Source organism: Corvus kubaryi, unplaced genomic scaffold (assembly GCF_017639235.1).
Source record: "Corvus kubaryi isolate FWS band 111438036 unplaced genomic scaffold, C.kubaryi_AGA036_p1.0 37394, whole genome shotgun sequence".
Taxonomy (NCBI): Eukaryota; Metazoa; Chordata; class Aves; order Passeriformes; family Corvidae; genus Corvus; species Corvus kubaryi.
In genome coordinates this window covers 15,520,442-15,534,582 of record NW_024581133.1, presented here as the reverse complement: position 1 = coordinate 15,534,582, position 14,141 = coordinate 15,520,442, and the positions used below count along the sequence as shown (strand labels likewise).

Genomic DNA, 14,141 nt, shown 5'->3' with positions numbered 1-14,141 from the left:
GCCCGGCTCCCGGCCGGGCCGGCTCCCGCAGCGCTGCCGGGCCGGGCTGTCGCTTGTGCGGCCCGGGGCGCCGCGGCCCCGCCGCCGGGAGCGCGCCCGAGTGTCGGGCAGTGTTTGCTGGGTGGCCTCTTACACTGTGCGTGCCCTGCTGTGCGTGTGCCTGGCCGGCTCGGCTTTGCGCGTAGAGGGCTTTATTGTTATCTTTGTTTGTTTTCAATGAGAGCGAGGACAACACAGGCGCGCAGCCGTGGATGACCAGGACGTGTCCAGCCCTCGCCGTGAACCATGGCCTATCAGCTGTATAGGAACACCACGCTGGGGAACAGCCTTCAGGAGAGTCTGGATGAGCTCATACAGGTTGGGGGCTTGGGGTCTGGGCGAGTAGCTTAATAAAGACGGAGGTTTTTATCTGAACGGCTTTGTGGTTCCTGGATCGGGGTACTTATTGACAATGTTTGGGAAACTTACTGATTGAAATCATAAGGGTTTGGTACTCTATTCACTTGTGATGTCTTTTTCTTTACATTCTGGGTGAAGGAAAGTGTTTTATGTAAAGTGGCATAATCTCATGTGGCCCAGTAAATGAACAGCCAGGTTAAGCTGGAACATTGCAGTCAATTTGCTGCTCGTCCAGTTATTTCCAGTAAATATTTATTATAAGAGATCTTTGTGTAGCACAGAATTTAAATACAAAAATGGAAATAAATACAGGAACAATATTTCTGCCGATTGATCTTCTAGAGATTTGCTTCATGTGAACTTTGTTTTGATGTTTTAAACTTTTACTGCATGTTTAAACTTACTTTGAAACAACTCAAAACTTTTTTTTTTTTTGAAACTATTTTAGTCACAGCAAATCACACCTCAGTTGGCCCTTCAGGTGCTACTTCAGTTTGATAAAGCTATAAATTCAGCACTGGCACAGCGAGTCAGGAACAGAGTCAATTTCAGGGTAAGGAAATTATATCTAATAGTTTTACATGAAATACAGGAGCTCAGTGTTGATGCAGAATGTCATTAAAAGCTGTGTTCTCTAAACAAGAACTTAAGAAGGTCCATTTTGGCTCTAATAATGACTGTTTACATGTATATTCTGCATGCAGTTGTAAGGTTCGTTACCTAGTTCTGCCGGGGATCTTTTGAAAGAATGCAAAAATTAGACGATGGACTCAGGGAAGAGGGAAATGCTTTTTTGATGGATAACATTGCCATCCTCAGTGTCTTGCAGATGAGGAGGGAGATTTTGCTTCTCGCAGCTGTCCCTAGCAAAAGTGAGGTGAGGCTAGATTTTCAGCCACGTGAGTAATGTGAAGAGAGAGTTTTAGATCTGCCCTTTCACTGGCTCATTTTGTAGCTATTTTCTGTAGGTATCATAGAAAAATAAGTTTGGGGGAGAAGGGGATTCCCAGTCAGCCACCCTAATTGATGTTAGATAGCCAGCAAGTTGTTAAATGTCAGCTTGAATGTAATGTTAAGAAAAAAAAAAAAACCACAAAACCCAGCTTCCTGTTAACTTTTGTCATAATACTTCCCTACAGTCTGTGTAGAACACATGAATGATATGGGCTCCTAAGATGTTAGATTTTTAAACAATATAGAGATGTTAAAAATAGCATAATTTCTCTAGCGCACTTAACTTGTTTTGTATGTGTAGCATGGTATAGAAAACAGTTTAGCATGTGTTTAGTGGATAAATTTAAAAAATGTTACTTGGAGTTTAAGTTCAAGAATATCCATTTAAAATATGTAGAAGTGAAGGCCACAAGTTTTCCATGTTGACATTCTCAGTAATACGTCAAATAGGAGGGATGCCCCTTTATGTCACATATGTCAGTTTTGTCATCATTTTTTATTGAAGCTACTACTTTAAGCAATTACAGAATCCACATCTTGTTATGATCATTGCTGTAGCTGATTTTTCTTATGGCCCAATATTTTAAGAAATTTTTTCTGCTACTGATCCTTTGTACCCATTAGAAAAATTGTAAAACTTCTTAGCCTGCCTGAGGAGCCTCCCCTTGGATAACCTGTAACATCACTGGTCTTGAAAATTTCAGCCACTGGAGGGCATTTAAACTCCAGTTTTCCTCAGAATTTCTTGCTTGCCAGTTTGTATGCATTCAGGTCCACTGTTGGCTTTGTAGCAAATCTTGTTCTAGAAGGGACATAGTTCAGTAGATACTCATCATATTTTCTGTTGCTTTTGACATGCGTCCTATTGAAAATGTCTTTTGTCTTTTTATAGGGGTCTCTGAACACTTACAGGTTCTGTGACAACGTATGGACATTTGTATTGAATGATGTCGAATTTAGGGAGGTCACTGAACTTGTGAAAGTGGATAAAGTGAAAATTGTAGCATGTGATGGAAAAAGTAAGTATGAAATACGATATAAATAGGCTGAGACATGAGACTTGGTTGTTTTTAGAAAGCTTTGACCAAGTGTTTTACTAAAGCCAGATTGATTGTATGACTTAGACAGAAGTAGGGCTCTGCATTCCCTTTTACATCTGATGAGAGATGAAACAAAAGCCAGCTAAATGCTTCCCTGACTCATAAGCACTGAGGTGGAACTGTGTTAGGGACTGCTGTGCACCTGGTGTTGGGAAGTATGTAATACTAGAGCAATTAGAAAGCCAGAAGTAATCTTTATTTTTTGTGTGGTGAGTTTTCTAGTATTAACCTGGTTGTTAGGATAGCACCATGTTTTACTGAATCTGAAGGGTGCTTCAACTGTTTGAGCAAGGAATTGTCTGAGAAAAGTATCTAAGCATCATTCTCTGGATTTGATAGTTGAGGACACAAGCCCGTGAAAAGCTTATGCTTGCATTTGCAAGTCATAAGACTTTCTTGTTGCCTAACAGACCCTCTGTATATACACTGCTTGTGGGAGTTTACAATCCATATCTGCTTGACTGGATTACTTTGTCCATGTTCCTTGAGATTCTTTACTGGAAAAAGTAATTTAGTGACTTTTGTGACAAACTGCTTTATAACTTTCAAAACCATCAGTGTGGCAGAGTATTGCTAAAGTTGTGTGAAATGGTGCCACTTGTTTCGTCCTTGGAGAGTGATGCTGAAAGCAGGAACTGACCATGGAAAAGGCTTTATTTAAATGCACCATAGACCTCTGAAACAGGTTCTTCATGGCTTCCTGATCCTGGCACGATTACAATAGTCACTTCAAGTTGTAGTTCTAAAGAGTTGACAGAATTTATTGTTTGCCCAACTTCTGGTATTAGCCAAGCATATAATCTTACTGCTTAGTTTTTGTGTGCTTATTATAGCTAGTGGAGGAAACCTTACTTTCCAGTAATCGTTTTCATTCTTGATAAATTGTGCAGATAAGATTTAAACAACTGGCTGACTTGAAGTTGCTATTAACATTACAACCAGTTTTTATTTCCCACGAGAAGTTGACTTGTTGAAGGAACAGTAGTAAACGCTGGCTTGTCGTTCTCCATATTTGAGTTACATACTTTTTCCACAGCTCTAAAACCAAGAAAGCAGTAATGGTAGTGTATCAAAAGCAGCACTGGTGTTAACTGGTGATTCTGACAAAGTGGTGATTCAGAACAGAGAATTGTTCTCAGTTGCTTTATGAAGATCACGCTTGTTCTTGTATCTATTTCAAAATGCATAATAAGCTATAGCCCACACTCCATCAGAGCTTATGCTGCTGGATGTGCAAAAGCCTCTCTCTTTAGCAGCTCATAGCCTGATGTGCTTGTGGCTGACTGCAGTGAAGGGTCTGTGTATCACTACGTGTTAGAGCAAAGCTTTTAGTATTTTTAATGCATCTGTGTGCACAGCCCTGGAGTTTTGTGCTGGCTCTTTTCAGTGTTGCTAAGTGAAGGGAAACAGCACAAGCAGTTCATGCATGGCATTGAGAGCAGCAGAGGGAGTTGGGTACGTACAGAACATGTTCTAAAATGGCTTGGGGAACGCTTTAGAACTTGGGGAAGGTATTAGAGAATGCTGTTGGTTCTCTGTTTTCAGTGGGGGTGTGTATTAGTCTCACTTTCTCTTTTCTTTCCTAGACACTGGTTCCAATACTGCAGAATGAATAGACCTGTGGTTTGTCTGCAATATTTTCTGTTAATATGCAGCACTTTCTGGAGAGAAGCATGGAAAGGGACTGATCATACTCAATTCTTGTGATGCAGATGTGAGTTAATCCATACTAGAAAGCGTCACAGAATGACAGCAGAAGAAATACCTGTAGCGTTTCTTCAGTTCACCTTATAGGGCATGAATACAATGTTACCTTTTTTTTAAATTACAAGAGATACTGTTGTCTTTTTTTGTTCAAAATAATTTCTGTAATAAACTTTTATTTAAAAACTTTTGAAAGAGCAATCATTGGAAAACTTTGTTTAGAAACTAGCATTAAATACCATGTTATCCCAAAATTTTCTAAGTGTGTTTAGAGAAACGTTGCAAATGAAAAAGTCTTTCAGTTACAGGGTTCTGAGTGTGGTTGCACTGTTAAGTATTGCAAGAAATGGCTGTTCCAGAATGATGGAGGAGGACATCAGCAAAAGCTTAGCAGTTTGTGCTGGGCAGCTTGTTTGTGTGTTTGTGACTGCATCTTTCTCTCTATAAATAGCTCTGCTACGTGCCCTTTGCTGCAAACTGCAGATTGGTAAGTAACCATTTTTGAAACCAAAAGAACAGACAGTTGCTTTTATTTCAACAGCACAATTAAGTGTCTGTTTTTAATCTTGAAGGATGCAAATGTGTATCTGTACCATGGTTTTCTCTTGTTCCTACGTCAGACTCAATCTTCTAGGTTTAAACTTCTTTTGTTCTCTAATAATCATGTGGTAAACTAAATTTCAACCCATAGAAGTATAAAAATTTGTTCTTTCTACCTCCAACTACTTGTAGTCTCTTCCTGTCTTTAGACAAACTTCACCATCTTGAGTTCTCTGTAGCATCTTTTATTTTGTTCTAATTAAGTGTGCTTTGGAATCATAGAATGACCAGGATTGTAAAGAACCTTTAGGATGATCTCATTCCAGCCCCCTTCCATGGGCAGGGACACTTTGCATTATCTCAGGTTGCTCCAAGCCTGGTCCAGCCTGGCCTTGAGCACTTCCAGAGGTGGGGCAGCCACAGCTTCTCTGGACAACATGGTCTAGTTATCTCATCACCCTCACAGGGAAGAATTTCTTCGTATTATCTAAACCTACTCATTTGAAGTCATTCCCCCTTTTCCTGTCACTCCAGGCTTTAACCATATTTCTGGGTTGGTGTTTGTCCAGGTCCTGGATCTGCTCTTTCTGTGGAGGAGGTTGTTTCAGTTCTCTGAAGGAGCAGGAAGCAAAGGAAAGTTAAGGGGATCTGGTGCCAATGTTGTTCTGCTTTTTGTTGCTTTGCTCTCCATAACTTCCTTGCCACTTGCTATTTTTTGTGTTTGAATTTCAACTGATCCTGCCAAGTTTATGGGACTAATGTACTTTGTGGTCTTGAAAGATTGAACTTAAAACTAAAAGCATCAACTGCACTTTTGTTATATTAATCTATTGTAATATCCAGTGGAAGACATGTCATTTCACTTGCTAGAGTATCAGCACACTTGCTGCTGCCTGTTATGTTGTTCTTTGCCTGTAGCGTTATGGACTTCTTCATTTATTTGGTTATTTCATTGTTGTTTTTCTTCAGAAAGATCACGATTGCTTCCACTTCTCAGCAGTAGAGAGAAAATAAAATATACCTTTGCACCTTGACATTGAACTGGAATGGATGTTTCTATTTAGAAAGTAAATTAACTTAAAGAAAGTGAAGGAAAGAATGAATACAGTACAGAACTGGCTGTGGATGACTGCCTGTTTAAACATGGTTTCCAAGAAAAAGGATTTTGTCAATTCTATAGGTGTGCAAACCAGGATGTTACCTGATGTAAGCTGTTTGCTCAGTCAGGGATGTCAATACCTGACTTCAAATGTTATCTCAGAGGCACAAATTAAATTGCAGAGCAGGAAGAATTTATGATGAATTTCCAGAAGACAAATTTAATAGGGATCATTATGTACCTTTGCACAATGACTAGGCAGAGTGAGGCAGAGGAGAGTTACTCAAAGCACACATACTTGTGTTTAAGGTTCTTGGCAGCTTAGGGGGTAGGCTCTCAGTCAAGGTCCTACAGATCTGGGTTTGCTTTTCTGTAGTTTAAGACTTTGGGATGGGGAGGAAAGTAGGACCGTGTTACAAAGCACTTTAGTAAGACTGTACTGGGAGATGCGAACTTTTTCTTCGCTGTAGCATAAAGGGTGGTCTTTGTTAGGATTAGCCATTATGGCTTAGGATGTAGTAGTTTACAGATCTTTTAATATTTTGGTTTGCATCTTGTGCTAAAAGAACCTGCATCCTTCAAGGAAGTGGAAAATAGTTCACTGAGAGTCTAGTTAACATTTTATGGTCATTGCTGTTGCAGTCAGAAGAAAAAGAACACCCTAACCCTGCTCCCTGAATCAATTTCACTCATGACTGCAAATACTTTACTGGTATTGTGTTTCTATGGTTCGTGTTTACTTTTTGTTTCTTTAGAATTTATTACCTGTTTTCCTTCAAATTCATTTTCATTGACCCATCTCTTTATTGTAGGGCATCTCAGAGGTGATCATATAAAGTATCAAATGTAGAGCAAGAAGGAAATAGACCCTCCTAAAGTTAAAAAGAACTGTTCATGGACCTGTTGCGTAAGTATGTAATAGGCCAGATGTACCTCATATTGTTCTTGTAAAAATAAAATGAAAACCACTTGGAAATAAAACATAATTTAAAGCCAGGTTTAAACCAGAAAAATCTGTTATTAAATTTCAGAATTATAGTTTCATCTTCCTCCCATGCACTTCTTGAAAGGTAAATTTACAGCATATTTCCTCCTTAAACAAGTGGTGGCTTATTTAGAGTTCAGGTTGTTAGTTAACGATTGTAGACAGAAGCATCAGAAATAATTTTTACTACACAAAGTTAATATTTCTCATATGACTTCCAGTTGGACAGCCCATTATTTTACTGATGAATTTCATATGGGGTTTAACCTATTTTTGGAGGTGATCCTGCAATCTGATGTGATCCTGCTACTTTGGGCTAGAGCTGGTCCTACTCTATTCCAAGGTCATTCTTTTTTCAGTTCTGCAACTAACTGTGGCAAGTTACATGATTTCTCTCTGCTCTGTTGCCAGCTTTCTAAGATTATTTGAGATCTCTGGAAGGCAAAGTTCTGTATTAGAGTTGAGTGGTGGTTTTTACTGCCAGGTGGTTTTTGTAATGGTGAGGAGACTATCACTGTTTTGGCATGTGACTGCACTCATGACATTTCTAATGTCTTTGAAAGAGGACATGCTGAGAACATTCCTTTGTAAGAATCTTTTTGTCTTAGTTCACCTTTAGCATTTGGTAGTAGGCTCATTCTTTCAGAAGAAATTAGGTCACTACTAAAAGGAAGTGAGTTGAAAATCAATATGCACAAGATGGCCTTTGTTTTCGCAACCAAATCATCTGAGAGGAATTCTGAGTAGTAACACCATCAGAAACAAGGAAATTTCCTTTGGATCGAGAAAATTGGATGTCGAGGTTTACAAGTTGTTTACCTCTCCTCTGCAGGTAATAACGCCAGAACAGTAGTTTTCATCCAAAGCAATGATCTCCCTGAACGGGAGGGCTTGCCTAGGCTGTGGTGTTAGATAACTGCTGTCCCTCCTAGTGAGTTGCTAAGCTGTATTTTTGGTATGCTGCCTTCCCTTGATGCCGTCATACTCTTTGGGCAAGCTCTCTCAAATCTGGATAAATGCTTAGATTCTCTGTCTTCAGGTCTAACCAGGAAGGGCAAAGATTGCAGTGAGTAACATTAAAAGAAAAAATACTTTGACCTTGCTAAAAGACTTACTGTGAAACAGATTTGAAGTGGGACTTTCCACCCCCAATCTAAATCCTTGTTCCTGTCTCTCCATCTGTGACATTTTTGTGTCTGTCAATAATAGATGAAACACTGTTATTACAATAGTGTGTACAAGCAATACTTCTTGTTTCTGAGAGAAGAAACAGCTGAAGAAGTTAAACATATTTACAAAGTAAAGGGGATAAAAATTACTTTTGACAAGTCTGTAAGCAACTTGCAAGTACGTATCTTTCTCTACAGGTACATTTGCAAAATAATAGGCCCCTCTGTTGAATAATCTTCCACTGGGATTCCTTCCAGCCCCCGAACACCTTAAGAAATAAATTATTTAGTTCTTACAGACATGGGTTTGGTTTTGATGCAATTCCTTAGAACCGATAAGTATGGGGATTTTTTGTCTCCATGAATATGCACATTTTCCCTCCATTTTTCAAGGGAAAAAGACAATGCTTTGCCACAATTAGAAACACTGCCCCTTCTCTGCCTGTTTCAGTCCAGAAAATTGAATGTATCCCAGTTCCCCAGTGAACCCCTTGGCAGTAGTTCACATTTTGAGCTAATATGTATTAATTTAAAGTATATGAAAGAGTTCTAACAAGCAAAATCAGGTTAGGCAGTAGTGGTTCAATGCAGTCTTCTATGGGGGGAGACCTGAATTCTTAACCTAAGTCATCAGAGAAATTTTGTTTTTCTAAAAGGATGTACTAGACATGGAGATAATTTCTATTTAATGTTGAATTTGCTGCTGAAACCATTTTTAAAAGTTGTATGTTACTATCAGGTTAGTATAAAGCTTTAATCTCTTTAGCAAATGTCTGCTTACGTAAGTTGGAAACAGTTCCCCCCAGGATCAGTAATCCTATTCCTTTATTTGCTCTTTTTGCATAAACAAATGCCCGGTGATACACTGGGTATTTATGTTTGAGAGCTTTTCTTGCCAGTACTTGGAGTTGTTGTCTATAATGTGTGCTGTGAAATCACCATGGCATTTTAAAAATCACTATTTTACAACCAAGTTCACTTTAAAATGTCTAACAAAATTGCAATGATGCACCTTTTTGAGTCAGTTACTTCATCTTCTCATCCTATTTAAATCAATGTTTTAAAGATCTGTGTGACTGCAGTCATAACTTCATCTAAACTTAGCCTGGTGTTACGGAATTGCTTCAGATGTTCTTTGTATAATGCTAATTCTCCACTGTAGACCTTAAATTTATAAGTTTACTTAGAAGAAAGTTACTTGAATTTTTTTTTAATATATAAAGACAACAGCATTAATCCCTCAGCATTACAGGTAGTGAAAAGCTGTTGGATCCATGGGAAGTGGCTAGTTTTAATATGAGAAGGTGAGAAAAACACGTGGGTGAAATACTGAAGTTCACAAATCTATCTTTCAACTTCAAGAAACTTAAGAAAACAATGTGTTGGATGAGTGGTTTGTTCATTGGCCATTACTGGATATGGTAATTACAGTATTGGAATATCACCAAAATATCTTTTTTTTTTCTTTTTTTTTTTTTGGGGGGGGGGGGGGGGGGGAGGAAGAAGAGAGATACAGATCTTAGAAAATGTAGGTTTGCACACCATTGTGTGCATCCCTCTGCCTGTGTTTCAGATGGAGCAGTGGGTGCCTAAAGGGTTAACTGGTATCATGGTCTGCCCAAGAGGGCAAGCCATTCTCCTCAGAGGACATAGAATACCGAAGCGCTGTCTATTTTAGTATCTTGCATTTTATTGAAGGTTGGGTATTAATGACTAACGGCTTTTGATAGTCAGAGTTTAAAGTGAGGCAAAAGCAGCAGCCAGATGTTCAGCTCGGCAGCGCTGCGGGTGCCAGGAACGGGCGGGCGGGTGCCAGGAATGGGCGGGCGGCTGCTAGGTTCTCCGTGGAGAAGCAAATTGGTCATGGTTTCAGCTCTGCCCCTAGCCGGACCTGGAGACGGCATGGCCCGTGACCCAGCCCTGCCCGTCTACAACCGGCAGCCCTGGGGTCATCTTTGCGAATAGACTCTCGGAAGGCACTAGCAAAGGCCCCGCCCGTTTCCTCCAGCCGCTCTGAGAGAGCGCGGCCCTCCCGCGCTTTTCGAGGGGATCCCGCGGGCCGGGGGCAGGGCCGGGGCGGGGGGGCTGAGCCTCCCGCCCTTCCACACCGGGCCTCCCCTCCGCCGGGCCGCCCCGTCCGTCCGTCTGGCCCTCGGCGGGGCCGCAGCCCGGCGCCCGCCCATGCTGCTTCTCCTCGGGGCTGCGCCGAGGCGTGCACCCCTCAGGGGACCAGGGGATCCCCTCCTCGAGGCGCCGTCAGCTGGACTTGCCCACGGAAGGCAGTACGTGCTGGCCAGAGTCTCCGCGACTTCCCCTCAGAGCCCTCGGCCGTACAGGGCCTTGTGGCGCAGGTACTCCTCGAGACACTGGACGGCCGCATCGTCCATCTCGGGGTCGAACTTGTTGGCCAAGAGGTGGTGCTGCTGCAACATCCAGGGCACGTCACCCACCCCATAGACGCAGACGGCGCGCTGGTGACGGCCGGTGCAGGGCGGGTAGGGTGCGCCCTTGCTGATGTCCCCTTCCAGGTACTGCCACTTGACCAGGCGGGGAAGGGCGTTCATGTCTGAGAGCTGGAACTTGTCGTTGTGAGGCATGGCCCCCGGGACGCCCGGCATGCGGTTCAGGGTGGCCCAGACGTGCTCGTCAGGGCTGTAGGTGTCCTTGGACCACTCGAGGAACTTTTGTGCCGTGGGGTTCTCGAAGATGTGCTGCACGAAGTCCCGTGTGACCACGATGTACGCGTTGCCCGTGAACATGGGGTAGCTGTGGGGTGGCGGCAGTTTCTTCTGGGCAGTGCGGAAGATGGCCTTCCCCACCTCGTGATGGTACTGCCAGCGCGCCTGCTTGGCGGCTGAGGGCTTCTCCGACTCCAAGCTGTTCTGGCCCTGCAGCACCTGCAGCGCCCGGACTGTCTCGGCGTTGGTCTTGATGGGGAAGTCGGTGCCGCAGGTGTTGATGAGGTAGCGCCATGGTATGGGGCTCTGCAGCAGGTCCTGCATGCAGTTGAGGTCGGCCTGCAGCCGGGACCAGGCGGCATAGACTACGGTTTCCAGGCGGCTGGCCACGAAGACGTTGGGGAAGCAGGCAGCGATGGCCCGCACGGCCTCCTGGAAGGCGGCCGGGGCTTTGCTGTCCACATGGACGCAGTAGACATTCTGCGGAGTGTAGAGAGACCGCAGCAGCCGTTCGAACATGTCGATTTTGTTGTGGATCACCATGGAGTAGGCGATGGGGAACTCCTCCTCCTCCTGGCTGAGCGGGAACTCGATGTAGCGCCGGGTCTCCTTGAAGGCTCTGCAGTCCCTCGTCATGTTCAGGTACTCGCCGGGTGTCGGCGAAGCGTTTCTGTTCGCCACTTCCAGGTTGCTGAGCTGCGCCTCCTGGATGGCTGTCTGGTCCCCGCGGACGACCCCCGAGCAGTTGATGCTGCGGCCGGGGGAGAGCTCCAGCGCCCGGTAGAGGCGGGAGTGGTCGGCGGGGTCGGGGCGAGCGGTGCCGCGCAGCGCCAGGGCGGCGGCGAGCAGCGCCAGCGGCCCGAGCAGCAGCACCCAGCGCCGCCGCGCCGCCCGCTCCCACCACCGCATCCCCTCCGTGGGTCTGCCCTCGCCTCCTGGCTGCGCTGCCTTGAGGGCGCCGGAGCCGCTGCCGCACGGAGCAGCCCGGCAGCTGGGCACCTGCTGCCTCTGGGGCGTGGGGAAGCAGTGCCGGGCGATCCCGGTGTGACCGCAGGTGAACAACAGTCCCCTCCTTCCCTGTGGCGTGGCTCTGTTTGGTTTTATCAACATTGGGGGTGGCTGCATATATTCTTTGTCTGTTTAAAAGACGATATTTCATCTTACCCCTGTCCAGCATGTAACATAAGGAAAATTCCTCTAGAATTCAACCCTATGTAATGCACTTTTTGGAAAGACTTTACTAGATTACTTTGGTGTCTAACCTGCTTTTCCAGTGTTCCGATCACTCCAACTCAAAGGTTAAGGGAGTGGTTGCAATAGGGCTGTACTCTAGAAGGCCAGTTTCAACAAGCTTCCCACTGTCCTGGAGTACTTTGAGGTTTAGTGAAGAATTACTGCAGAAGATAACTGGGAAAAGTTGAATCTCTGCTTCTGCAGGGGAAGCAGAGCGTGAAGGTAGAGGCTATGGTTTATAAATAATTTGCCCCAAAGTGTCTGCTTAAAGGAGAAAGTGAGGGAATATTTGCACCTACACGCTGGCTGAGGGAGTGTCACATAAAAAAAAGAGAGGTTAACTGCAAGTGATAAAACTCCTTGTGCTGTGATGAACAAAATAATGCTCCCTGAGCTTTGCAGTCATCCTGAACTACTTTGTGGTTTGAACTGAACATAATATGGGGTATCATGTTTGTAAAAAAGGACCAGCTTCAACAGTTTCAATGATGAGTCAAAATTTCTAAGATGGATTTTTTGAGATAGAAGGCATATTTATTTTTTTCTCTCTCCGGATGTATCAAGAAGCCAAACTCACAGAATCTGCAGCTGGAGTGAGGACAGTTGTAAGGGCAGTTCTGCACTTACTGGTTCTAGAAAAAAGCAAGAGTTACTTCTCTAATTTAAAAACTGAGATTATTTGTTAAACTAGTAACTTTAACCAACTCAGTAAATAATTGTCTTAGACATCAGTGGCCCAGAAATTTTAATGGGCATTATAAAAAGCAGTTATGTGATACACATAGTATTTCCTATATGCACAATGCAGTTTGGCTGTGCTGAATATCAAAGTGAATATACTTGGGAGAAATACGGGGAAAGAAGGCTTGAGGAATGTAATTAAATGTACGTAAATTATTTTGGATTAATTTGTCAACATTCTGTAAATTTAGTTGCAGATTCTCCAACATGGGACTTCTTTGGAAGAAGTTTGTTGCTTCGCATTAACATCTTGAACTTGTTCAGTGCAAGAAACTTGACCTTTTTGAAGGCTTCTAAGTTAGTAGCATGGCCATAGGACCCCGCATCATTTGCTCTGTGGTACACAGCTCTTCATATATAGGCTCTTAGAGTACTTTTATTGCTTTTCTTGCAGTAAAAAAACCTGCAGGAAGCCCAAGCAGCTTGAAGTGCTTATTCCTCTACTTCCAGGGTAAAATTTTAAAACTTTCTCCTGTGCGAAGTCTGAAATGTAAATAACCAGGCAAACAGCTGAAAATCTGAAAAAATTGAATTAAATAAAACATAATTTTTGAAAAGCTGCTTTTTTTTTCTCATGAAAGAAATATTAGCCTTCACAAAATAATGTTTTGTTACTAAAGTCCAAGACTTGAGGACTTGTTTCACACTAAATAGAGCTTAAAACCTGTTAATATTTATACTCTTATGTGTAATTTTAACTTCCAACATACTTAATTTTAAACTCTGGGCTCAGATCTCTGACATTCCCTTAAATGATGGTACATGTGACTGAATACAACAGTGACTCTGCTCACAAGTGAGTCATGTAAAGCAAATGTCCTACAATCAGTATATAATTTACAGTCCAAACACTGCCTACAGGATAACCAGTAGCCTCCTGACTGCTTGCAGAGATAAATAGCCTGGAGGTATGACAGCAAATGGCAGTGTAAGAGGAGGATGGTTTAATCATATTGAGATAATAATCTTGCAGAAGACTATCTGTGAGGAGTTACACAATGTGTAAGATTCCTGTGGTTATGCTTTTTGCAGAAATGTGCAACAGGCTGTGAAAAGTTGTTTTGTATTTGAAAGGGCAAAGGAATGACAGAGAGAGGAGTTCAGGTGTTTGGCAGACGTGATGGCCGTGGCTGAAATATCACTGTGCTGTCAGAAGACAAACTGGTATTGCAATTAATTTCCAGAATTCCCCTATTGATCTCAAACTCTGAAGAGTTTTCATCAGTGTGAAAACTTTCATTTAAATAGTTTTGGTAAGTCTAGGTGCCATGTCTCTCTAGTGCCTTTTTGTACCTGCTTCCATTTGAATAAGCCATATCAAGTCAGAAGTTCCTGCTCTTTTAGCTTTCCTGTTAAGGGATAAAAAGAATCTTCACAAGTGAACCTGCTATCTACTTGCCCAATTGTACAATTTCTAGGTTGTGGTTTAGATTAGTGCATTGAAGAGTGGAGAGAAACATCTATTTTGCTTGCTTCTCCAAGGGGAAAAAACCCCAAATTCTGATTGTTTGCTGATGTTGTCAGACCCGGTGAAGCACC

General features: G+C 42.9%; 3 protein-coding genes across 3 annotated transcripts in view; 2 read left to right on the top strand and 1 right to left on the bottom strand.

The window, feature by feature from the left end:
• The window catches only part of BNIP2 (BCL2 interacting protein 2), a 23,639-nt gene extending 17,908 nt beyond the window's left edge, over positions 1–5,731 (top strand). Inside the window, exons 10-13 of the transcript XR_006017881.1 lie at positions 222–357; positions 848–952; positions 2,246–2,372; positions 4,040–5,731. The gene's annotated coding sequence lies outside the window, so the exon portion shown is untranslated. The remainder of the gene's footprint in view (positions 1–221; positions 358–847; positions 953–2,245; positions 2,373–4,039) is intronic.
• Positions 267–5,731, top strand: GTF2A2 (general transcription factor IIA subunit 2). The gene is made up of 4 exons (XM_042039176.1): positions 267–357; positions 848–952; positions 2,246–2,372; positions 4,040–5,731. The coding sequence occupies exons 1-4, from the start codon at positions 286–288 to the stop codon at positions 4,063–4,065; spliced, it is 330 nt and encodes a 109-aa protein (XP_041895110.1). The 5' UTR covers positions 267–285; the 3' UTR covers positions 4,066–5,731.
• Positions 5,732–9,443: 3,712 nt separating this feature from the next.
• On the bottom strand, positions 9,444–11,553 carry GCNT3 (glucosaminyl (N-acetyl) transferase 3, mucin type). Its single transcript, XM_042039170.1, has one exon. The coding sequence runs from the start codon at positions 11,535–11,537 to the stop codon at positions 10,266–10,268; it is 1,272 nt and encodes a 423-aa protein (XP_041895104.1). The 5' UTR covers positions 11,538–11,553; the 3' UTR covers positions 9,444–10,265.
• Between the last annotated feature and the right edge of the window lie 2,588 nt (positions 11,554–14,141).